Source organism: Rhizophagus irregularis, chromosome 5 (assembly GCF_026210795.1).
Source record: "Rhizophagus irregularis chromosome 5, complete sequence".
Classification (NCBI taxonomy): domain Eukaryota; kingdom Fungi; phylum Glomeromycota; class Glomeromycetes; order Glomerales; family Glomeraceae; genus Rhizophagus; species Rhizophagus irregularis.
Window position 1 is genome coordinate 3,934,470 of NC_089433.1, and position 27,004 is coordinate 3,961,473.

Below are 27,004 nucleotides of genomic sequence, written 5' to 3' on the forward strand. Positions count from 1 at the left end.
GATGATTAATAAAGCAACCAGCATTCCAGTAGTTTCCGGTGGAACTGATTTGATAGCTGCAAAAAGATGTAATCTTAGAGCAGATACAATTATAGCATGCATGTGTTTAAAGTCCTGGCAGACGTAAAGTATAGTCAAATTTCTGTTAAAGCAAGTGATATAATTTCGATTTTATAGTTCAAATATAAAGCAATAAATAAACAGGAATTTAAGATATCTTTAAATTCGTGCTTAGCTTTAGTTTTAATAACAAAAAGTTGTGTGACCTATATGATCATCTTGTAGATCAATTACCTTGCGTTATTGAAAAAATTATATTTGAAAAAATATTTTTGATATATTACTAAGAATACAGTATATTATCCAATGAAAATTTCAGGTCTAACCCGGGTTATTCAAATTAAATATACAGTCAACTCCCTCTATAGTCACTCCCGTTATAGTCACATTCTACTATATAGTCACACCAGTTGAATGTTCAAAACACTTTATTATTAAAATCTATCCTATATAGTCACAATCTATCTATAGTCACTATCACACCTATCCCAAAAATCTTATATTAAAAAGAACCGTTTATAATCACAGTTATATAAAGAATATATTAAATAACTTGGCATCTAATAATCGTACAAAGATGTATCATAGCTTGTTAGAATCGTCTCACTGAGACGAATCGAAATGGTGGTAGTTTTATCCTTTTCCTTTGCAAGTGTTTACGGCCAGACCACCCATTGCCTCTTATGAGACTAATCTCGGGTCTGTGTCCTATCATCTTCAATGGGCAACCATTAAACCGAGTACTTAATTCCTCAGGTAACAGCACCACTATAGAAGACATCCCCCATCGGGCCATTTTAGGCTGATCTGGAGCTAGGTACACGCCGCCTACTCATCCTATACCCATTGCATGATACTGATACTCAATTTATTTTACGACCTTTAGAGAGCATCTACTTTCATGGAGGACTTTCGACAGGTAACATCAACCATCTAGTACCCTTCCATACCACCATTTTAGGTACTAAGTCTCACTCAAAGGCCACTACAGCCCGCGATTACCCAGCACCGATAGTACAGTTGTTTACCCCAAGTGGTATACTTTGTAGTGACCACTCAGACAGGAAGTAGCAGGCATCTGTCCAGGATCACCCCTTATGGTGGGTATCAACCACCAGGGATCACCAACCAGGACCCAAGGAGTAGGGAATCGAACCCTATAGCCATGCTACCTGTTCTGTGCACGAACACTTTGGTTGGTCTAAGACCTAACAGAAGGTCAAACTACCATTAAGACATTGCACCCTCAGCTTTACCATCTAGGACGACCATCTAGCCATTACTGACCCCAAGTGGTATCGTGGAGTGACCACCCAGACAGGAAGTCCCCCCTAAGGTATAGTAGTAACCTCAAGGACAGGACTGCGCACATGCCAATGGCCTCATAGGGAACGTTAGAAGGACACCATGACCCTTAGTTGAAATGTGCGGCCTAACCGTACACACTAATTCACCATGATGCAGTCCAACTACACTAATCCCTGTACCTTCACGCTATTGGTTGTAGCGTCCGCAGTAAAATTCTTTTTATTTCCGTGGTCATGGGAATCGAACCTGCGACCTCACCATACTCAGGCTTAATGAGGGTCTCAGTGACTAACCACCGAGATAGGGTGACCAACCCTTAGTAGTTTTATCCTTTTCCGATCACTGGCTGACGAGTTATTCAACAAAATGTTAAACATCGGCATTATAATATTTCTTGATTTACGTTTACTGCGCCATTTAACATTTTGCTAGATTTCTCGGTATCTAGTGATTGTAAAAAGACGATTTATAGCTCGTTGGAATCGCCTCATCGAGACGAATCGAATGGTAGTAAGCTTATCTCTCTGTAATCAATATTGACGGAGTTATTACTTAAAAACCATTTAATATTTTTTAATTTCGGAAATTGATCTAGTGATTGGATTTCGATGTATCTTATACCATTAGATTCGTCTCATCAAGACGAATCGAATGGTAGTAAGATCGTCTTTCTAGGATCAATATTGGCAGAGTTATTACACAAAAACCATTAATATTTTTTTAATTTCGGAAATTAATCTAGTGATTGGATTTCGACGTATTTTATACCATTAGAACCGTCTCATCAAGACGAATCGAATGGCGGTAAGATCATCTCTCTACGATTAATATTGGCGAAGTTACAATACAATAAAGTTTTAAGTATAATTCTGGCTAAAATTATGTTAATTTTGGCCGGAATTATGATATACAAATATAAGAAATTTTTTATATAGTCACATCTCTTTATAATCACCAAATATGGACTGTCCCAAATGTGTGACTATAAAGAGAGTTGACTGTACTCGGGTCGGGTTAAAATCGGATCATTTCTATTTTTGCCGAGTCGAGTCAGATATATTCTCCAAACCCGACCGAATCCGACCCGGTAGGAGCACTACTAAATATCATAAATATCATGTACTAAATATTATACCGCAAATATAGATACTATTTCAATTTATAATAAATTTGCTATGACAAATTAACCTTTCCTTTAAGCTTGGAAATTAAACCGCAATTAAATAACTCTTTAAATTGATCAATATTCATTGAAATTTCTAATTGTTGATTTATGTCAGTTAAATCTAATAGCTTTTTTAGAGAATTTTGTTGATTTTCGTAAAATACTAAAAAAATAAATTAGACAAATTAATAAGTTACAAAATAAAACATATTAATAATATAAATAAAGAATTACCTTCTTTTGCAGTTTTAATATTATTGTTTTCTTTTCCAATTACTTGTTCATTATATGAAACTTGACCATTTAATATATCTGGTACTTTCACCTTATCTAATAAATAAAAATCAGATATTTAATATATTTAGTTAAAACAGTAAGTAATTATGATAATTGAATAAATTCTATATACCTAAAGTTGGTTTTCCATGAATTTTATCCATAAATTTTCCAATAATCTCATCTTTTTTATCATCAGGAGGTAAAGTGTATGATAATAATCCAGCATCAGAGCGGTGGCGAGAAAGTAATTTTATTTCTTCTTTAGGAACGCCCATTTTTTCACAATTTTGGATAAGTGCACGTCGCCCAGAATGGTTAGTGATTTTCCTACCACTAAAGTTAATGCCAGTAATTTTGCAAATTTCATTTAAAAATGAATTTAATCTTCTGAATCCTACGTGTTTTGGTTTATACCAAATTCCTGTTTTCAAAGCTAAAATAATGAAGTGTATTAATTTTTATTAATAAATATTTATAAATATTACTATTAAAATATATTACCAAATTCTTCTTCAACTTCCTGAAGGTAGAAATCGGGATCTGCACCATAGGGACGTGATGATAAATATTTATCAAGAAATGAAGTAACTTCTGGATGATTTGCTAAAACCAATTTGTCTGCCTTTCCTCGATTTTCAGTAAGACCACGTTGGTTGTTTTTGGAACAATAAATAAAAACATTGTATCCACCATCATCACATTTAACAAAATCAGTTCCATTAAGTAATGCATGTTCTCCTCCACGAAGCCCAAGATATATTGCATTGATAAAGAACACTCTTCTCAATAATCTTTCAGGTGTGGTACCATCTAATAATCTATGATTTAATATTTGGGTAATTTCGTTAGCTTCTAGCGAATCTGCTCCTTTAGTTTCACCTTTTCCATTTTTAGATAAAAATCTAATTTTTCCATCAACAACTTCTTTTATAGCTTTAAAACGAGAATCATTATATAAATCAATATTTTTAATTCTTGATTTTTCTTGAAGAACACGATTAACAGCTGCAAGAGAAGCTCTAATAGAATTAACAGAATAGTCAGCACCATCTTTCTTCTTCATATTAGCAAAAAAAGAGCATAATTGTTCAATTAAATCTTGTTCAGATTCCACTTCCTGAATCTTTCCTATATATAACTGTTCATCTCGAAACTTCTCTAGTAAGCCTATCCATATATCTGTTGCCTTAACTGTATTTTTTACTTTTGAAAATTCACGATAAAAGTCAACCTTGTCTTTTACTGGAGTAGTGGTCTCTTCTAGTTTTTCCTAAAAAAAGACAATACAAAATGTTATTATAAAGAAAGAAAAATAAAGCAATAATATTAATAAATGAATAATACCTTATTTTTTGAACCTAATCGTGGCATTTTATTTGAATATAAGTGAAAGAAATAAATGAAGAAAAAGAGAGGAAGTAGTTTAAAAAAGGTTAAAAAGACGCGTCGTATTAAACTGGAAATAGTTTAATATCGTATTTATAAGCAGAAATAGTTTAAAAAAGGCTAAAAGGACGCGTTAAACCAAAAATAGTTTAATATAGCATGATCATCAGCGGCTGCAGGATAACACAGTTATTTGATAGGGGGGTTAAAATATCATCCGAACTGCTTCGCAGTTCGGTGATATTCTAACCCCCCTATCAAATAACTAATACATATGTATATATATATTTTTTTATAATTGATCGATAAATCACTTGATCACGCTAATTTCGAAACCGACGATTAATCCAATACAGACGATTCATATTTCAGGATATCTCGTTAATCTTAAAATTGTTTTTATAACCTCATTAAACTTATAATTTAAAATTGACATCAATAAAAGTATTATTTATTTTTTATCATATTTATTTGTAATAGAAAATATAAAACTTTAATAAAAAAACGAACAATAAACGATAATATGACTATTTTAATTGTTAAAATTTTTCATAACCCAAGATATTAATAGTAATATATAGTAGTAAAATGTAAGTTTATCAAAGTTATTTGATAGAAAAGAAAAAAATTTAACATAAAAGATAAATTGAAAATATCGTTAGTTTAATTGTTGCACAGTTTCGAAAGTTAATAATTAATTAGGCAGTATTTAAATTTGCCATTTTTCTTAACGAAATTTTAAATAAATAGTAATAAATATTTTAAGTTATTGTGGTTTTCAAAATTATTGAAACTGGTGACGATCAATTTTTTTATCTATTTTTTTGATATTCGGATAAATAAATACTTTATCGAACATATTTTATAATTACATATAGTTTTCATAAAAAAAAACCCAATATTATATCCTTTAAAAGTTTAAATCACAACTTATGAGTTTATTTTGATTCGTTATTTCTGCTTTTTTTTAGCAAATTGTACAATAATTACGTTTTCTATTAACATTAGATACTGCATAGCAACATAAATTATTAGTTTGGACGAGATTATGTTAAATAATTTAGATAATAAAGAAATTTATTGATTTTTTTATTTTATTTAATATAATTCCATAATAAATATTATTGGATGGGAGTAGTTATATTGGTCATAATAAAAGTGTTATCGTTCTGACGCTTTTGATCATGCGTTAATTAATAACATCTTAATAATATCATAAATAAGCTTTATTTAACTTTCTATAAATTTCATTTTATGCTATTTTTAATTCACTTTTTTAGCTTTATTTAAACTTTTCCTACAAAATATTCATACCATAACAATCTTGTGTTATTGCTATGTCTAATAGTCTATGAAAATCTGCATGATCCTATTGGGCTGAACGATGAATATAATTTATTCAACATCATATCTATATATATAAAATTAAAAATTATATTTTTTTTGTCAATATTTATTATGAAAATTTTCAAAATGTTGTAAATGTAGATATTTTTTTCCACTAAACCGGATGATTAGATACTGAAATAGAATTTTTGGTCAAAAATAATATGTATTAGTTATTAGATAGTGGTTATATTTTATATTTACTCAAATAGGTAAATAAAATTCTAATCCAAATGAAAAAAATTAATTTAAAAATTAATAATAATTTACGACGAAAATATATAACAATAAATAATTATTCATCATTCTAAGATTAATTTACTGAACCAAAGTATTGTTAGTATTGTAAAAGATAAGTAACGTTCTCAAACTAAAAAAAAAATTCCTACTCTTTTTAAGATAAAATCTTGCTCCACCCTAATCTTCGTTATTAGTATGCCAAGCTCATTTAAAAATTATCGATGATCTGGCTAGAATATCACCGAACTGCGAAGCAGTTCGGATGATCAAATAACTGCGTTATTCTAAAGCCGCCAATGATCATACTTATAACTATTTGCGGCTTAACGTAACGTGTCCTTTTACCTTTTAGTATCAGGAAAAATATCAATAATAATTATGCAATTGTAGCATGATGAAAAAGCATATTCTATTTGGCTGTAGGATAACTCGAAATAATTGTTAGCATGATAAAACACTGTAAATTTAATCATCAATAAATCACATTAATTTATCAATCACTATGTGACCAAACAAATAAATAAAATAGAACGAAGGAAAATTGGTCAACTCTTTTCAATAAAGATAGCAAAGTTTTTGGTTTCTCGATTAATAAGTAGCCCATTTATTAAAGTTAATTTGTTCATCATATAATAAAATACTTTAACCTTCTGTTAAGATACATTTATGAAATCATTAAAAAATTAACAAAAATTTCTAAATTATTGAGTTAACAACATCATTTATTTTACATACCATCAATTACATCGTTAAAAAATGAAGTATAGCAAAACCTCTTAAAATTATGGAAAAAAAATTAACCACAAATAAATTAAAATTGTAATTGGAACAAAAGTTAGTTGTTAATTCGTTATTTCGTTTAGTATTGTTGATCAAAAAGTTTGTTAAATAGAGAAAAGGTGTAGTAAATAGGAATCAATTCTTCATTTTATGCATCCATATAAAAGTTTGGCCTATGAGATTAAATGACAAATGTTCTGATTCCAAATAATCTACTTTTTATAAATTATAACGTTGAAGTGTATACCCTTTTAATGCGCAATTTTAAAAATACGATTTGTAATAGATTAACGCATGCTAATTGGGAAAAGGATGTGAAATAATAATGTACATTCAGTTTTTAATAAACATAAAGTAAATCATCTTAAATAGATTATCATTTTAGTAATGGTAAAAAAATCTAAATAAAAAATATATATTTTGTAATAATACCAACCTTATCACTTTATGATTTGAAATACTTCATAATCTTCTATAGAAAATTTATCCACGATATCAGTTATCTTTTTTTCATAATGGCGCTTTTGATAATAACTATGTTTATAATCTCTATATTCATCTTTATAAGAAAATATAATAATATCACCAAAATCTGGACCGTAATCAGCGCCACAATAAAATGCATGTTTCTTATCTTTTATATTACTGATAATAACACTTTTAATATCCTTTTCTTTAAAAGAAAAAATAAAACTATCTTGAGATTTTCCCCATGAATTAGAAGATTCCCATTTTAGAGGGTTATATCCACCAAGAATTTCTTCCGTTCCTTCTACTTTAATAAATGTAACCGTATTAAGTATACCATCACATAATTCATGAAACTTTTTAGGAGTAAATCCATCTCGACTTCCTCTTAATATTAATTTAAATTTATACGGTTCCTTTAAATGAGCAAAATTGTTACTAATATCCATTTTATCTAACCGTCTTGAAATAGTTGAAATTATACTTAAATTGTTAATAATACTTGAATTAATAATTCCATCAATTTTAAGATTCCTTGGAAGTAAAATATCATTAGTTGGATTACTATTAGGATCCAAATAAGATTTTAATAAATCTTCATAAAGTTGATGTTTTAAGAGTTTTTTATAAGGACGAACACTTTGTAAAAAATCTTTGGATGATAAACTAAAAAATCTAATAGAATGTAAACAATGTTGTAAAGTTTTTTCCATTGTTTCGAATTCATCATCTGACCAAGTAGTAGGATCAGGATTAAGTGTAGGATTTTGTGCAAGTCCCCATTTTAATACATGTTCCCAAACTTCAATTTCTTTCATTTGCAAATCATTTCTTTTAATTAACTGGATTAAAGACTTTTCAGAAAGTGAAGTGAAATCAAGTAATTTAAATATCTTCTCTGAAGATTTTACCATAAAATCTGTACAAAATTGTTGAAGTACTAATAAAGAATTCGATTGAAAACTTGTTCGATGAACAAGTTCAAAATGTTGTTCCATCCATTCGGATTTATTTTCAATCAAATATTTTTGTAAATAATCGACTAATTCCTGAATAAGCAGCTTATCCGCAGCTAATAATACTTCAAAAATTTCTGAATTATCTTGTTCATTCAATGAAAGAACACCACCATAAATGTACCTATAATAGAAAAATCATTAAATATACGATGTATCATTTATAAGTATATTAAATTTGTTTATAGACTTACTTTAAAATAATTTGAAATGTTTTCAATGATATATTTGGTAATTTGATAACTAAATCACTAGTATTATTGCTCCTGTTATTAAAAGCCAAAGTTCGTCGTAAATATGGAGAACGGCAACTCAAAATATTCATATGAGCACGAAGGATTTTCACATTAGGGTCTTCACCGATTTCAATTGTAACGTCATAATATTCATCATTCGCCAATAATTCAATATAATTTTGGCTTAGTTTTGGAAGAAATTTTGTTGTCATTTTTTATGTTTATAATTTTACAAATTTTGTGGAAGAGTTGCCGTATTTATTAATGCTGACTTTTACAAATTTGGTTAAATGAAATATACGCCCATAATCTGCAAAAGAGGACAAAATTGGACTATATTGGCTGATCATCATTGTAATCTAAAATTGATATTCCTCGGTGAAAGTATTAATCATATTTAAAGTTAAAGGAAATATGCATGACGAGATTGACGAGTCGATTCATCGCCGACCCCTTATCACATGAAATTAACCGTTTTATTACACAGACCCATTACGTGAATTTTTTTTTAAAGGGGTTTTTTGGGGCTTTTTTTTTAGGGAAAAACGAAATATAATCTTTGTTAGAAGTAGTAAAAGTAAAAGTAAAACTCCAAGATGGTTTATTGAAATCGAAAATAAGCTGATCAAAGACAAAAATACGAGAGTAATATTTAGCAGTTATGAGATCAATAAATATATTTACGATGAACTTAGGAATAAACGTTACGTACAAAATGGTTGGAGTTTGTTTCATACTGTAGATAATGAATTAGATGAATTATTAATTATTGATAAACGTTTCAATTAGATTAAAATTTTTAAAGGAGGATGTTTAAATGTTAAAAAAATACAAAATAGTTTTCTTAATTTGAGTATGATAAATCAGGTAGTTATAATATTTTACATATGTAGTTAGCAAAGGTGGGAAATATGGAATTGGATATGAAGGATTTTTGTGTAAAACCAATAATTTGGTGTGTTTTAGTTGCGATCATATGTGCGCTTATGACTATAATTGATAACAGTAATGTTATTATACATACAAGCAATTTGACGGTTCATCAGATGAAGAAAAAGATATAATAGTTTTTTATGGGGGAATATTTATTTAAAAGAATCAAATATGGTAGTATAGGTGGTCAAGGTTTATGAAATATTCGTATTTTCTCTCAACAAGATTCCATAAAATTATCAAGACATTTTAGTTAGGATGGCTCATGGCTATACACGATAATTCTTACGAATTACGAATTGGTCGTTAAGTTTATTTAATTGGTAATTTGGTTTGTAGAAAACTGACAAGAGAATTGTATAAGGAACCAAATCAAAATTATTGCAAAGCGTCATGGTTGGTTTTAGATAGCAATAAATTATATAGAATGAATATTCAAGAGGCTATGATATCATTATGGAAGACTACAAGCAAGAAATATCGTTTAGAACGAGTGATTTAGTGGCATTAAGTATTAAAAATTTTTTGTAAATACTATCTACGATGGATTTATTAAATAAATGTAATCAATCCTGAAATTTATGAATCTGGTAGATGTATTCGTTGTTATAGAAGTATAGAGAATTTAACACATATATGAATTTGTAGTGCAATTCAAGTTAAAATTGATCAAGTTATTAGCCAAGCGTCAGAGAATGCTAAGCAAGAGGTGAATTCAATTGGGCGGCACGTTCTAAAGTTATATTCAGCGGCAGAATATTCTATGAAGCGACCATCAATGCTAATCTATATTTGGGAAGATTTAAACCATTATAGAATCTTTTGTTGCAAACATTAAAATTTTGACCAGAACACATATTGTTGTGAAGAAGTTAGCGTTTCAGTCCAACCGTGTTATTACTTATCATGAAAAGAAGGTCGCACATTAATTCCATCATTTGGAAATAATAAACGAACCAAAGATAACTAAAGATAGGTTTGTTTATGACGTAATGCAAAAATGGATAGATCGTAGTAGGGCACGAAATGAATCTCCAATTATTCTTGGGATTTTTTTTTATTTTATAGATAAATTTTTTTATTAGATAGGTTACTTTATTGAGTAGATTTACCACGTCTACATTGTATTAACATGAAGTTTATACTATATTAATAAAGCCAAAATACAGAAATTAAGTGTTTGATGGCCGATCAATAATTCTTATTGGAGACTTTGGACAACTTCCTCCTATACTTGATGAACTGATGCATTCTCAAGTTCCTCGATAAGACCCCCTATCAAGTGATGTTATTGCCATTTATCAACAATTTCATAAGATTTATCATCTTGGTATTGTTGTGAGAGAGTTAATTAAAAAAAAAATGTATGGAAATAAAGGTCCATTTTGGTAAGTTAAGAGAGAGAAAGGAGTACTTTTTTTTTGTAAAGAACGTTAGAAACGTTTCTAATGTTCTTGTTTTTCTTTTATTTTAATAGGGAAAATGAGACATTGCCTTTGGATATCTCGGTAAGTTAGGTGGGGAGGAGGGTATTTTTTTTGTAAAGAACGTTAGAAACATTAACATTCATTTTTGCTAGTTATCATGTCTTCTTAAAACTTCGGTAAGTTCTGGATGTATATTGTTAGCTATAATTGGTTGATGATTTATTTTTTTGCTAATTAATGTGTATTAACTCTCTTCTTTTATTTTTGCATTTATCTTTGCTATTTTCATCCTTATATTTGATCTTTAATATATTTCTTTCTTGATCTTTGGGGTATATCACATTCTTGATCTTTATGTATCATACTTTCGATCTTTGGTACGTATTATCTGTTATATTTTTTGGTTACATTCTTGATCTTTCTTGATTTTTGTAATATTATACCCTTGATAATTATTCATATTCTTTTTTTTTAAAAAAAAAATAGTAACGCGCTTTATTAATTAAATAGAATCAAAGATTCATAATTAAGTACAAAAGCACCTAGAGACTAGAAAGTCAAGCTTTCTATCCCCTATAACTAAGTTTATTCTATCTAAAATTTCTAATTTAAGATTCAACTATTTTGTGTATGGTCTAAAATTATTGTTAATTACGTGCTACTATTCTAATTTTAATAATTTTTTTCGATTTTTTAATATTATCTCTGTTTTTCTTTTACCTAAAATTTTCTTGACATATAGACTTTTACTAAACATAAACTAAAATTAAAATTGCAAAGAATTAAAATTTAAAAAAATATTTTAAAACATTAAGGAGAAAATAAAATACTAAATCTACACTTTTCTATGGAGATATTTCCGAAATCGTCCAAAATCTCTCGTTTTGTCCGCGTGTTCTTCAATCCAAAATTTTCTTCTTAAATTAAAATTAAATGGACAAATTTGTTTATTGCTGTCGGAATCTTCTCTTCGTCCTTATGTTGTCACGACACGTTTTTTATTCTTGTTAATCTCGTCTTTATCCTCATTTGTCTTTTCTTTCTCGCCTGGCAAGTCCTTCCCTTTTCGTAATTCATCTAATCTTGCACTAAAATTATTATTCAAATTGTCGAGTTCTTCGTGCTCTTCTTTGGTCCTTGGTATTGTTGATAATAGATCAGATTTTGCGTCTACAAATTTGTCACCCTTGTATATTGATTGCATTGGCACCTTAAATCTGTTGACTCCTGTTCTTTTTTTATACGTCCCTTCTGCTCCAATTAACTCGTCTTTATTCATATTCTTTGGTATAATGTCGTGAAAATAAAAAAATCAGTAACGTTATGTTACAGCAAAAATTTATGATTTATATATCACATGACACTGGCGATACATCACCATAGCAATACCCTTTTTAAATTTTAAAATTTTAATTCATTGTAAATAGGCTTTTAATATAGATAGATGTACGATACTATCGAAAGTATAACAAAAAAATGAACAATAAATTATAGTTTATGACATGGCTAGAAATTTTTCATAACTGAAGATATCAATGCCCTGTAAAAAATCTGATCCGTGTTTTATCTTTCCATGTTTTTTCCGTGAATGTATCATTTTCATGGAATTAATAGCCTTAAATCATGGAAATTTTCATCTCGCTAACACGGATATCCGTGAATGTATCATTTTCACGGAATTTTTACGGAAGACACGGAGAAATAATGGAAATATTCGGATAAAAATTTTTTATAGGGATGGTAATATAACATAATGGTTGTTTGTCAAAATAATTTGTTAGAAAAGAAATAAATTAAGATAACATGAAAGATATGGTTGCTATTGTATAATTATGGGTTTATTTGTTTTGTTATTTCTACATTTATTATTTTATTCAATTTTTTTTCAATCTTTTAATATAGCTCAATAATGTAATTTATCGCCACTATAGTAACTTTATTTCAGAATTAGGAAAATTAACGAAAAATTTTTTGGTTTCCAATTTATTTAAGTTATTATATAAGGAACAGAGTATATTGTTTCTTTAATTCTCATATACAAAAATACGAAACCATATTTTAAACTCACTAAAACCATCTGCTTATAAGATACATTTAGAAACCATTAAAAATTACTAAGTTATGCCATACAAACTTAATTTTTCGGTTCTCATATCTCGGCCGGGTCAGTTTTTTGTTAAATTTCAAAAAAAAATTTTAAAAGCCGGGTTGCCAGGTTATTTTCAAAATTGTTATGAGAACCGAAAATTAAGTTTGCATGGTCTTAATGATGAGCTAGCAAAGACTATTTTACAAATTACAATCATCCATTTGAGTGTATAGTAATAAGTAAGGTATTATTAATTATGTACAAGTACGATGGGTACGATGCTAATCATACCATAAGAATTTGAATATGATTGATTGTATTATAGACAAAATAAATACTAATTTTATAAAAAAGTTTCCTTCAACTTTTTAATGGTAAATTTTAAAAATTGAAAAAAATATTATAGACATTTTATTTATTAGGTGACTTCGTACCGTACCTGCAAATTTAATAAAATATATACATCCAGTACCTAAAATCTCATCCATTTATATCTTAACTATTATAAAAATAATTAATAATGTAGTATAGTACAACTTTAAATTATAGAAAGGAACTAACGCAAACAAATTTAAAATTGTAATGATAAAGCTGGTTCATTTAATATTGTTAATCAAGTATATTAGTCATATGACAAATAGTTCATTTTATGCATCCATATAAGAGTCTGGTCTATGAAATGTTCTAATACACACGGCTATTTTACTATTGATATATAAGTATAAATTGAATAAATTGGGAAAGGATATGTGAAATAAAATAAATTATTATTTTATTAAAGGTGAAAAAATCTAAGTTAAAACAAATATAACTTGCAGTAATACCAAGCTATCACTTTATAATTTGAAATACTTCATAATCTTCTATAGAAAATTTATCCTCAATATCTCTTATCTTTTTTTCATAATAACGTTTTTTATAACAACAATAATCGTAGTCTGTATTTTCGCCCTTATTAGAACATATAATAATATCACCAAAATGTGGACCACGGTTATTACCATAATAAATCGCATGCCCTGTCTTTTCTATATTACTAATTATTGCATCATTATTCTTAAAAAAAAAAATAAAACTATCTTTAGTTTGGCCCCGACTAGAAGAAGATTCCCATTTTAAAGGGTTATATCCACCAAGAATTTCTTGTGTTTCTTTTACTTTAATAAATGTAACAGTATTAGGTATACCATCACATAATTCATGAAACTTTATAGGAGTAAATCCATCTCGACTTCCTCTTAATATTAATTTAAATTTATACGGTTCTTTTAAATGAGCAAAACTATTACTAACATCTATTTTATCTATCCTTCTTGAAATAGTTGATATAATACTTAAATTATCAATAAAACTTGAATTAAAAATTCCATCAATTTTAAGATTCCTTGGAAGTGGGATATCATCGGTTGGTTTACTACTAGGATCTAAATGAGAATTTAATAAGTCTTCATAAAGTTTATATTTTAAGAGTTTTTTAAAAGGACGAACACTTTGTAAAAAATCTTTGGATGATAAACTAAAAAATCTAATAAAAGGTAAACAAAATTGTAAAGTATTTTCCATTGTTTTGAATTCATCATCTGACCAAGTAGTGGGATCAGGACTAAGTGTAGGATTTTGTGCAAGTCCCCATTTTAATATATGTTCCCAAACTTCAATTTCTTTCATTTGCAAATCATCGTTCTTAATTAGCTGGATTAAAGACTTTTCAGAAAGTGAAGTGAAATCAAATGATTTAAATATCTTTTCTGGAGATTTTGCCATAAAATTTGTACAAAATTGTTGAATTGCTAATAAAGAATTCGATTGAAAGCTTGTTCGATGAACAAGTTCAAATTGTTGTTCCATCCATTTAGATTTATTTTCAATCAAATAATTTTGTAGATAATCAACTAGTTCTTGAATAAGTAGCTGATCCGCAGCTAATAATACTTTAAAAATTTCCGAATCATCTTGTTCATTCAACGAAAGAATACCACCGTAAATATACCTATAATAAAGCTCGAATTAAATATATGATGTATTATTTCAAGTATATTAAATTAATGTTTATAAACTTACTTTAGAATAATTTGAAATATTTCCGGTGATATATTTGGTAATTTGATATGAACTAAATCATTAGTTTTATTGTTCCTATTATTAGAAGCCAAAGTTCGTCGTAGATATGGAGAACGGTAATACAAAATATTCATATGGGCACGAAGGATTTTCACATTAGGGTCTTCACCAACTTCAATTGTAACATCATAATATTCATCATCCGCCAATAATTCAATATAATTTTGGCTTAGTTTTGAAAAAAAGTTCGTTGCCATTTTTTATATTTATACTTTTTAAATTTGTGAAAGTGTGAAAATTATTACCGTATCGACGTCGTATTTATTAATGATGATTTTACAAATATGGCTAAATGAAATGCTGCTATTACGCCCATAATCTGCAAAAAGGACAAATCAAATTTGAAAATTGGATTATATAAGCAGATCATCATCGGATATATATTAGTTATTCTGCCGCCAACGATCATCTTATAAATACAATAAACTATTGATTAAACAACGTCAAAAATATCAATAATAATTATGCAATGGTAGTTTATTTATAGCTTAATAAAAAAATATCAGCATGATAAAAAAAGCATGATCCTATTTGGCTGTAGAATAAATTTAAATAAGAACTTCAACGTCTTAATTTAAAAATTGATAATTAATCGTTCTTTGTGTAAAAATATCTTTTTAATCATATCTTAAAATTTTAAATTATGATACATATGCTTTTCAATATAGATAGATGTACGATACCATCAAAGGTTCAAAAAATAGATTGAATAGTTTATGATTATTTCAATTGGGAAGTTTATCAAAATAATTTGATAGAAAAAAAATAATTTCAATAACACGAAAGATAGATTAAAAATGACATCGTTTCAAAAATGAATATTAAAAAGACAGAATTTAAGTTATAAAAATGATAGTATGGTCTATCACTAGTCAAAAAAGGAATATTCAGCCTTGATAAAATTCCACTAAATCAATGTCAATTCGGCCTCAATTAGTAATGATCTATGATTAGACTAATATTTGCCCATTTGAAACTGGCTGATCAGCGAAAGATAGTCAAAAAAGTCAAACCTTTTTTTAGACTTTCTTAAGATCTTTTTGACTTTATTTCTCTTGGATAAAGGTAAATAAATATATAATTTTTTTTTAAAAAAAAATTTTCACGAATGCCATTTTATTTGCTTCAGCTTTGGTCTGTAAGTACATAGATAAGCTTCTTTGGCTTCGTTTTAGCTTTGGAATGTGAGGGTTTTTTTTTAAATTAACTTTGTAGAAACGCTTTACTAACATGATTTCTTTTTTTTTGTAGGAATTTCCAGCCAGAACAAACTGGACTTTAAGGTGAGAAAGAGTTGGAATTTTTTTTTATCTTTTTTTTTAATTTAAGAAACGTTTTAACATTTCTTTCATTAATTTTTTTTTTGTAGGGCGTCAGCTTGAACATGAAACTGGACTTTAAGGTAAGAAATAGAAAATGGGAAGGAAAATTTTTTATTTTAAATTTAAGAAATGAACTAACGTTTCTTTTTCATTGCTTTTTTTTTATAGGGCGCTGGCTTGAACACAAACTGGACTTCAAGGTAAAAAATAAGGAAGGGGAAGGAGGAAGAGGATTGTTATGTAAATATAGGAATGAACTAACGTTTCTTTTGTATTTTTTTGTACTGGCTTGGACTATAAGGAGGGAAATTCAGTAAGGAAGTTTTTGACTTTTTGTAAATAATACTTTCAACGAAATGTATAGCAATCCATTTTTCTTCTTCTTTTTGTAGACTGCTGGTTCTTCAGGGTCTTTGAACACATGGGCTCAATGGTTCGAAATTTTTTTAAAAAAAATTTGTTTGTTAATTTAATTTTCTTTTTTTTTTATAGGTGGCAATTTCTTCGGCTTTGGGACTTGGGTCTGGTAAGTTTCAATTCGAAATAATTCATGTGATTGATTGTAATTTTGTTGATCATATCAAAATACATGATAAAATAACAATTTTAATTTATATATTGGCATTTTGAAAAAGTAGGCATATAATAGTTTTTAAACCAATTATTAAATAATGGAAATAATAATTTTACGCCCTGCGTAGCAATGCATCCTCTTAAATCACGTGATAATAATTAAATTTTGATTGGCTGTACATATACACCAATAATTAGTGTTCCGCACGAGCCAGTCCAGCTCGAGCCAGCTCGCGAGCCAGGTATATCGAGCTCATAACTCGCGAGCTAGCTCGAATGAGCTGTATCAAAGCTCGGCTCAAATGAGCCGAGCCAAATTTTTACGAGCCGCGGCTCAGCTCAGAGCTGGCTCGCGAGCTCCAGAACTTTTTTTCTTTATTATTGCCGGTGTCACGTGATTTTTAATTTTGGCCGGAATTAAGTGATTGGCATGGAAATTTCCTTTTTTGGAATCCTATGCAACACATTTCCCCATTTTTGATAAGAAATAAAATTGCCTTTTTTTGGATTGTGTAATGTTACTCATGTATTCAAAAAAGGAAATTTCTATGTCGATTACTTAATTCCGGCCAAAATTAAAAAATCACGAGAAATATGCAGAATTTGATAAAAGCTCGGCTCAGCTCGAGCCAAGCCACCTTAAAACTCGGCTCGGCTCAGCTCGAGGTTAGCTCGACACAAGCCAAGCTCGAAAATTCTAATCGAGCCGAGCTGGCTCGAATTTTGGCTCAACTCAGCTCGAGCCGGCTCGTGCAGAGCTTTACCAATAATGATATGCCAAGATTTTTTTATTATTCTCATAAATTTTTTACACGAACCTTCCTTTTTTGTTTTTGTAATCAAAAAAACTCTTTCTTTTTTTGTTTTACAGTTGGCAAAAGCTCTTTCTTTTTGTTTCATTACTAGTAAATCTTTTTCCTTTTTTTGTTTTACAACTTGGTGAAGCTTTCTTCTTTTATTTTACTACAGCAGGTAAATCTTTTTATATTTGTTTTGTTTCTTTGTTTAGTACGTTTACAATAAAGAAATTGTATAGCGATAGAATAAAATAACATATCATAGCTTTTTTGGTAAACTTGCCTTTTTTGTTTTATAGTTAAAGACAAACTTACCTTTTTTGTTTTATATTTAGGAATGAACTTTCCTTTTTAAGTATAAAATGGCAGTTCCACAAGAAAAAAGTATTATTGAAGCAATAGAAACTTTAACTAATAATTCTCAACAATCCGAGCTTTATGTTGGACAGCATTTTATTTCATGGCCATCTGCTATAGCTTACGTTTCAGAATGGTGTAATCTTCAAGGGTTTCAATCACAATTAGATAGATCTGATCATAACAATAATATGCCAGCAGGTGAATATAGGAAATTAGCTATTGTTTTTCAACACTCTGGTAAATATAAAAAGCCGTTAGCTGAATTATCTTTGAACAATAATATTAAAGAAAATCATAAGATGATAGTAAAAGTTAGTAAAACTATTCAATTAGGTTGTAAAGCTCATATCAACCTATCAAGACCAGAAAAAAATAATGTCAATCAATATGTATTTGTTACAACAATTGTAAATGAACATTGTCATGAACTTAAATCTCAACTTATAAATTACACAAAAGAGACAGCATTAACGAGAGAAATGATAGAGGACATTAAGTTTTTAACATTACAAGTTCGTCTTACTATAACACAGCAAAGAGTATATCTTGAAAAAAAGTATCCTGAGCGAAAAATTCAATCTGATATCCTTCGTTATGAAATACAAAAATACCAGCCATCAGCAAAAGAGTTAAATAGAGATGCATTAAATCTCTATGAACATCTTCTTAAATTAAAAGAAGATGATATTAGATAGCAAATTTTTGTCAATTTTGATAAAACAAAGGTTTTAAGGAGATTGCTTTGGAGTCTCCTAATCAAGTGGAGCTGTGGATTCAATATCATGATGTTATTATTAATGATGTTACTTGTAAAACAAATAGATACGATATGGCGTTATCATTATTTGTTGCTATTGATAATCACAATAATTCACGATTAGTATGTCAAGCGCTTATTGATAATAAAACAGCAGAAGCCCATGCTTGGATTTTTGAGTGTACACTACTTGCAACAGGTGGTAAAAAACAGTCAAATGAAACTATAAGTGGAGGGTTAGTTCCTTTGGTTTTTATGACAGATGCAGATCCGGCGGTAGATGCCGCATGTATTAAAATTTACCAGAATTGTTACACAATGCATTGTATATTTCATATCAGTCAAAACCTTCATAAAAAGTTTTCAAAATTGTTGGGCAATAAATATTCAAAATTTTTGAGCGAGTTTTATAATGCTAGAAATAGCTTAAGTCAAGAAAAATTTGAACAGTTATTTACCATATTGATTGAAAAATATGAACAAGCTGCTGAATATTTGAGAAATTTGTATAAGACTAAAACATATTGGGCACTTTGTTTTACTTCAACAATTTTCACCACGGCAGTACAATCTACTTCACGTGTAGAGGGCATAAATGCAGTTTTAAAACGGGAAATTCTTAATTCCAACACTTCTCTATTGCAACTTGCTGAAGTAATACATTGTCATCATAAAGAAGAAGAAAAACAAAAGGAATTTGCTTTTTGAAAAACAGTCATTCCTTGTGTAGTTGACTTACAAACAGCAAGTTTCCTTTTTTCTGCAATCGAAGTATTGATAAAAAAATACTTAACAACTCCATTATATAATCTTCAAGTTCAAGAAATCAATCAAAGTGTTTATTACAAGTGTGAACAATTTGAATTAAACCAAATTGACATGTTTGAACAGGTATGTTAATAATTTTTTATAGAAGGGGTGTAATAGTAAGAATAGTAAGCGAAATGCAGCAATGATTAACAAAGTTTTAAATTATTTAAGATTTCTGAAGTGATTGATACAGGTTTTTTGGAAGATTTACCTGATGAGTGTAAAGCATGTATCAAATCAATTTTTTATCATGTTAACCAAAGAGAAATTAAAGAAATTTGGGGTATTTCGGTTCAAAATACCCAAAAATTCAAACATTTTATCCTTTTAATGAACAATTCGGCCATTTATATTCATGTTTAGCAACAGTTACAAGGGAATTGTTTGCCAACATTATTTTAGTCTTATGATGCATACACATACAGCAATATTTTACATTCAACTTATTAGACCACGTTGGTATAAAAATCAAGACTTGGATGGAAAACATGAACCTTTCGTATTTGCAGCTAAATTTCAGGACACTGAATTGTTAAAGCAACCAGAAATAAATCAAGAAATTTTTTATCTAACGGCTTTAGTACAAAACAATGTTAATAAATGGGAGCAGATAAGTAAATCTACTTTAGATGAAAAACTTTTCTTTGGAAAAGTGATGGGAATGGCTAAAAAAGTTATTCTTAAGGCGGTCAAAAAAAAGGATGAGTGAAGTTTTGAGATTTTTCAACGCTATTTTAATGAACTTAATGATTTTGAGGATGAGCTTAATAGTAAAATAGATATCGATGATGAAGCTAATGAAAATAGCTTGCAGCTTCAAAATCCAATTAAGAAACCTAGAAAAGGTCGACCAAAAGGAACAACAAGAATTAAAAGTGCCATGAAGCCTCCAAAATCTAACAAAAGTCAACGGCATTGCAAAATTTGTAGACAAGCCAGACATTATTCAAGCACGTGTACACAAAATCAAAAATAATTCAGTAATTTTATATTAGTTGCTAGTCTTTTGATAAATGTATATGAAAATAAATGAATCAATCTTTAATAAACAATAAAAAACTAATGCAAAAAAAAGTTTTATAAAAGTTTAGAAAAGAAAGCATAAAAATACATCAAAAGTTTCTTTTTAGATAATTGTATCTAATCAGTTACATCTGATTTCTTATTTATATTACAGATGCACATAACTTTTCTGATACACTTGCCTAGATAAAAAGATGATGTATAAAAAAATGCGTAACATCCCAGGACTACAAAATTCACGGCAAAGATTTATGTTAGAACTTATATATGATAGATGATGAAAATTTATGTTATTACAGAACCCTTACCATATTAATGATACGAACTCAAGAATTGCATGATATATCATAGAAGAAAAATCACTGTTTAGCCGTAAAAAATGGTTAGAAACAGCACTAAAACTAATTGAAAATTTCCCACTCAACTTCCTAGTCTACAAAAAAGTAATGTTAAATATGTAAAAGAAAACGCATGACAATCACCAACACTTACTAGGTTCAAGAGTCTACATTAACATTAAATGTGTAAAAAGAAACACATATTCGCATACTACCATCAACACTTACTAAATCCAGGAATACGTTCACAAGAAACTGAAAAATAAACCAAAGTGTTAGCGATTAGTATGTACTCCATTAACACTCACTGTCTGTCTAAAAAGAGTTTTAGCACTTAGTGTGTAAAAAGAGAACTCATAATGACTCTATTAACACTTATTGTCTGTCTAAAAATAGTTTGAGCGTTTAGTGTGTAAAAAGAGAACTCATAATGATGCCATTAACACATTATTCGTGTTAGCGTTTAGTATGTATAGTTGTATACTATCCATCTAAAAATTTATCAGCTATCAAACTTATGAAATTACATGATCAGAGGGTGCGTTGCAATGCGGGGCGTATAAAAATTAAACCCTTAAATAATTACTAAAAAATAATATTTATATTTGATTTTGTTTAAATTCAATAAGATTTTTTTGATCATTATTATTAAATAAAATCTAGTATTTTATCTATAAATAAAATATATTTTAAAAGGCTTTTTTAGGTAAATTTAATTATATGATTGCATGGTTTAATATTAAATTTTTAAATTTTTACCTATTTTATAGGCAATTTAAAATAATAAAACTTTGATAAACTTGTACAATAATTTTTATTTTTTATTTTTATTAATGGGTTCCAGTTAGAAACCTAACATGGACACGATTATAAGTAGAAAATTACATATAAGTCAAAATTAACAAAAATACAAACTAAACTACACGTGAAAATAATCTACTCAAACTGGTGGGCAATTAATAGGAAGAAGGTACAATGTGAAGATACTAAAATTAGACCCACAACACAAAAACCCAGATAACGCTACTGCCTCCCATACTCTCGCCTAGGTAAATCTAAGTTTTGGTAAGTTGAAGCCCGTATCCCACAGATTATCAGACCGAAACTGCCAGCCCTGGTTGATAAAAATCCCCCACACTGGTCGATAAAAATAAATTCACCAAGTAACTATATTACCAGAGTTAATAAACTACCTAAGAGTAAACTAAAGGGGAACTTTTTAGTGTCGTGCAATTCCCAAAAGGACACCCACCTCATTTTGAATGATCCCTCCAATCTAAACTAAACTGCAGTAAAAAACCAATGATAGTCCAAACATATGCCACCTTGACCTCACCTGACCAAAAACTGATCACCAAGATCTGTACTCCCCTTAAATTATGCCCAACTCTCTCAAAAGAAAAGATCTACAAACCACCTGATATTGATCAATTTTGGGATACCCCCTACCCCCAGAAAAACTCCAAAAAGCAGAAGGCAAAAAAGAAAGACAAGAAAAATTCACCAAAAAAATAAGAAAAATTTATAACCCTAGGAAAACCAACCCGAAGGAGTAAAAACCTAGGTAAAAAGGGAAACTTCACCAAACTATCACCAGCAACAACACCTTATTATTAAGAAAATGAACTTTTACCACTGAGTGAAATGGAAATTTCTTCCTTCTGGCTTGGAATCTTCAACCTTATAACCAAAGTCATTCAAACCATATGAATAAGTGCCGCTGGACCCAATAGAGATAAGTAGCAGAAACAAAGTTGGTGTTTTAACCAGGTATTTAGAGCAATTTCTTTAAATACAAGTATTTTAAAATGAGTGAAATATTATTTCTATTAAAAAAGTAAGAGAAAGGGAAGAGAGTTTTTTTTTTAAACTTGTACAATAATTTTTTTTTTTTTTTTTTAGTGAAGCTAATGACGTCACAAGGACGATTTTATTAATTTTGTAGATAAAAGGCCAGAAGTCTAAGACTATGGGGCTACAAATCTTACAAAAAAACTAAGTATAAAACTAAATACATAGAAATATACCTACGATGCTACATGTGAACGAACAAAAATACTAAAAAAAACACTAAACTCCCACTCGTAAAGCAGAAAATCCACCTAATAAGCTAGAATAACTCCCACCTACCAAATGAATTATTACCTAACAAGCTAGAAAAAATAAGAAAATTAAAAGTAAAATAAATTCTAAAACCTAAATTAATAAAAAATAAAATTTTAAACCAATTTACGCAGCAAATCTAAAATTTCCGCTAAAACTTTATTTTTTGATTTATTACGGGACTTGTCCTTCTTTTTCTTTTGCTCTTCAGGCTTCTTGGATGTTGCCACTTCTGGTTTCTTCTTAGAATTCTTAGAATTCGATTGAGTTTTCTCAGTCTTCTGACTTCGTGAAGTTTGATTATGGTTCTTATTGGCATCACCGCCACGTGACCTTGTTGGTTGCGTCGGAGGAGCATGCTGATTCCATGACAGATTATTATTTTCCCAAATTACCTGATTATCTAATACTGCGCGCATATCAACCCACTTACGTTCCCCTCTCGCTGTTTGAATAATTTTAAAACTTTTCAATCCTTTTATCGCAAAAAGGAAAGAATGTGGGCGACTGTCGGTCCATAAGGTAGCTAACATCATTGAATCTGGTATTTTATGAATTGTAGCTTGAAACTTCTCACGTTGTTTTCTTTCTTTGAGAGTCCACCTTGCTGGAAACCATCGTACGGGTATCCCCCCTAAATCCGTAATCCATACCACTGGTCGAAATCAAAACTTTCGACTGTTAAGAGCTTTCGGCATAAATTTTGCTGATTGGTCATATGATTCGTCACATTTTTTGACCAACAGCAAAAATCAGTAAAATCAATCACAAATCGACTGATACTGATTGTTAAACGAAATCTTGTTCAGTCTTTTGGTGAAAAATTGACTTATACCGATTGTTATACGAAAACTTGTTCCTTTAAGGTCGTTCAGTAAATTTTGCCGATTGGTCACATAAATCGACACAATTTTGCCAAATAGTAAAAAACATTATTTTTTAATTCGAATTTTATACTTTGTTTACATTGTTTATATTCAGTGCATAATTACATCAGGAAATTTTATAGCGCGAAAAATTGCGTAAGTTTACGATTTTGTAAGTTTATGAAAGTTTATGGCATAATATTTCGAAAAATTTCAAAATATTACGTAAGTTTACAATTTCGTAAGATTTATGTGATATTACGGTTAAAATATTACGTAAGTTTACAATATCGTAAGATTTACGCAATATTACGGTCAAAATATTCTGCAAATTTACGAGACTGTAAACCTGCGTAATATTACGGTTGAAATATTTCAAAAATTTACGAGACTGTAAACCTGCGTAATATTACGGTTGAAATATTTCGAAAATTTACGAGACTGTAAACCTGCGTAATATTACAGTTGAAATATTTCGAAAATTTACGAGACTGTAAACCTGCGTAATATTACGGTTAAAATATTTTGAAAATTTACGAGACTGTAAACCTGCGTAATATTACGGTTGAAATATTTCGAAAATTTACGAGACTGTAAACCTGCGTAATATTACGGTTAAAATATTTCGAAAATTTACGAAACTGTAAACCTGCGTAATATTACGGTTGAAATATTTCGAAAATTTACGAGACTGTAAACCTGCGTAATATTCCGTTTCGAAAATTTACGAGATTGTAAACTGCGTATGCAGTAGAACGTATACAAGGGCATGTGATACTATTGAATAATCAAAAATAATATAAACACCTTTTCTTTTATATAAACACCTTTTTTTTTAAGTTTGGGAAAGCAAATTTATTTTTATTTACGAATTTTTTATTATTTACAATTTTTATGTTAAAAATTAAAGTAAATTCTAATTTTTATTATAACTTAATAAAAAAATATACATTTGATACTTGTTCGCTACTATTTTATAAAATAGTACCCAGGCTGTACGGCGTGGACGTCAGTATCAGTCACAGCCCAAAAAACGTGAGTCTCCAGCCGATATTTGGTACGGACTGGGCCTAGCTACTCACTTAATAAATAAAAAAATAAAAATAATTATCTTCTACGATACGTAGGTAAGTTTCTCCTTCTCCTACGATCGTCACGCGTATCTAAAATTGATCAAATTTATCAAATTTAAAATGTGAACGTAAAATAGAATGTAATATTAATTATAAAATTTTATTATAGTATAATTACCCGGCCTCTCCCAAAATCTCGTTCTAAATTCGCGATAATATCTTTGGCCGGTACGCGTCCACAGCCACCGCCCAGGCCGATCAGGGGTACCATTACGATAAAGGACATAGTTCTAAATATCAAAATCAGTTTGAATATTCGGTAAATACATTTAATTTAAATGAATGTAATTTTATTTATTTACTTACATGGTAATCCCTGACGAGGTTCCTCCACTTTTGGCTGCACTGTTGCCCGGAAACCCTCGTTCGAAATATTCTATTTATTCTGATTCAATTAAATGGATTGGTTAATTTGAATTTAAATTCTTTCTTAAAGAAAATTATAGATATTAGTCATATGAACCTATTGGCAACAGAGTCCCAAAAATCATGGCGGCTTCTACCATTAATATTATGGTAGGCGCGGTTTCTGTCGCGGCGTATGTCGACAAGTTCGTCCATCATAGCCCAGTTCCAATGGACGTTATAGGAATGACGACGTGTTTGGCGAGGCATTATTAGATTTGATTTTATTTTTATAATTTGATTTTGGGATGAGTAAAAATTTGAAAGAAAGTCATAAAATGTCACTTTAAATAAAATTTGAACAATACCTCTTTGGTTTGATTTTATTTCTCGTTTCAATTAAAATTTAATTTATTAGACTTTTCATCATTAAACATATTAATTAAATCTCATGCGGATATGGATTATCTAAATATAAATATCATGATTCTAAATATAGATATAAATCACTTAATTTATTTTAATTTTTTTTTAAAAAAAAATCTTAGTTTGATTTCAATTAAAAATAATTAAAAATCATGTACATGTTTTGGTTATTTAAATATAAATATCAATATATTATATTTAAAAATAAAACAATTTATTATTAGCACATTCTATTGAATTTTAAAAAAAAATCATCAATATATCATATTTAAAAATAAAACAATTATATTCTGATTAAATATTTTGCGTACATTTCTTAAAAAAATCATAAAAAAAATCTTGTACGTCGTACATGCAATTACTAAATATCATCCCCTTGTGATAAATAAAAAATTACGCAACACAAATTCAACACAAACTCAACACAAATTTAACAAATTTAACGAAATTTGGCCAAAATTAACAAATTTTTTACCAGAATTATCAACACAAATTGAACACAAATTTCAGTCACGATTTATTTATGTCACGCCCGTGTTGTTAATAATTAAATAAATAAATCTGCATTTTATTTATGATATGAAAAACGTGACCATAAATTTTTTTAAGGATATAATTTTATTAAAATAAATCAAAACTCCTATATCAAGTGACTAAAAAATATATTTATTTACGAAATATTCATTTTGTTTATCAAATCGGGGTACTATGTGAACGACACCATGTATAGACTCTATAGCTACAAAGTTATATAATTCTATCAATTTTAAGTGAGGACATCCATATAAATATGGGTTCCTTTTAGATTTAAAATCGTACCATTGAATTAATGCGAGATTTAGCGGTGGGTCTGTTAATACTTCTGCTAACAATAAGGCCTATAAATAATAAATATTTATTAATACTTTTATAATAAATTATTACATAAATTGGAAAAATACCTGTCCATAACAAAGTCCTTTGTCTGATATATAATCATTTGATTCTTCAGAATCCATTGAAATAGCTATGTCGCTAAACCATACTTTATTATGATACCTGTTTGTGGCACGCATTATGGCACCATTTTCCAGTGTTACCGATCCGTATATGTTTATTCGGGTTTCACCAATAATTGTGAAACCATCAAGTAAATCTAGATATGAATCCAGACAACTTATAAATCTAGCAAAACCAGTCTGCATTTTATTGTCTACGGAATCTTTTTTTTCATTAAAAAATGTATTTGCATCTTGTAAAGAGAATTCAAAGAGTCTT

General features: G+C 28.9%; 6 protein-coding genes across 6 annotated transcripts; 2 read left to right on the plus strand and 4 right to left on the minus strand.

Annotated features, from left to right (window-relative positions):
- Positions 1-7,044: 7,044 nt before the first annotated feature.
- On the minus strand, positions 7,045-8,536 carry OCT59_025380 (uncharacterized protein; the record flags this gene model as incomplete). The annotated part of the gene is made up of 2 exons (XM_066138135.1): positions 7,045-8,212; positions 8,283-8,536. 2 exons carry the CDS (start codon positions 8,534-8,536, stop codon positions 7,045-7,047), a joined length of 1,422 nt encoding a protein of 473 aa, XP_065992052.1.
- A 3,124-nt stretch (positions 8,537-11,660) lies between these two features.
- On the minus strand, positions 11,661-11,963 carry OCT59_025381 (uncharacterized protein; the record flags this gene model as incomplete). Its single annotated transcript, XM_066138144.1, has 1 exon — positions 11,661-11,963. The coding sequence occupies one exon, from the start codon at positions 11,961-11,963 to the stop codon at positions 11,661-11,663; it is 303 nt and encodes a 100-aa protein (XP_065992053.1).
- Positions 11,964-13,604: 1,641 nt separating this feature from the next.
- OCT59_025382 (uncharacterized protein) lies at positions 13,605-15,091 on the minus strand (the record flags this gene model as incomplete). The annotated part of the gene is made up of 2 exons (XM_066138152.1): positions 13,605-14,763; positions 14,835-15,091. The coding sequence occupies 2 exons, from the start codon at positions 15,089-15,091 to the stop codon at positions 13,605-13,607; spliced, it is 1,416 nt and encodes a 471-aa protein (XP_065992054.1).
- Positions 15,092-17,948: 2,857 nt separating this feature from the next.
- On the plus strand, positions 17,949-18,641 carry OCT59_025383 (uncharacterized protein; the record flags this gene model as incomplete). The annotated part of the gene is made up of 1 exon (XM_066138157.1): positions 17,949-18,641. The coding sequence occupies one exon, from the start codon at positions 17,949-17,951 to the stop codon at positions 18,639-18,641; it is 693 nt and encodes a 230-aa protein (XP_065992055.1).
- A 941-nt stretch (positions 18,642-19,582) lies between these two features.
- On the plus strand, positions 19,583-20,489 carry OCT59_025384 (uncharacterized protein; the record flags this gene model as incomplete). The annotated part of the gene is made up of 4 exons (XM_066138162.1): positions 19,583-19,594; positions 19,685-19,796; positions 19,987-20,186; positions 20,271-20,489. The coding sequence occupies 4 exons, from the start codon at positions 19,583-19,585 to the stop codon at positions 20,487-20,489; spliced, it is 543 nt and encodes a 180-aa protein (XP_065992056.1).
- Positions 20,490-23,093: 2,604 nt separating this feature from the next.
- OCT59_025385 (uncharacterized protein) lies at positions 23,094-23,510 on the minus strand (the record flags this gene model as incomplete). Its single annotated transcript, XM_066138165.1, has 1 exon — positions 23,094-23,510. The coding sequence occupies one exon, from the start codon at positions 23,508-23,510 to the stop codon at positions 23,094-23,096; it is 417 nt and encodes a 138-aa protein (XP_065992057.1).
- Positions 23,511-27,004: the final 3,494 nt, after the last annotated feature.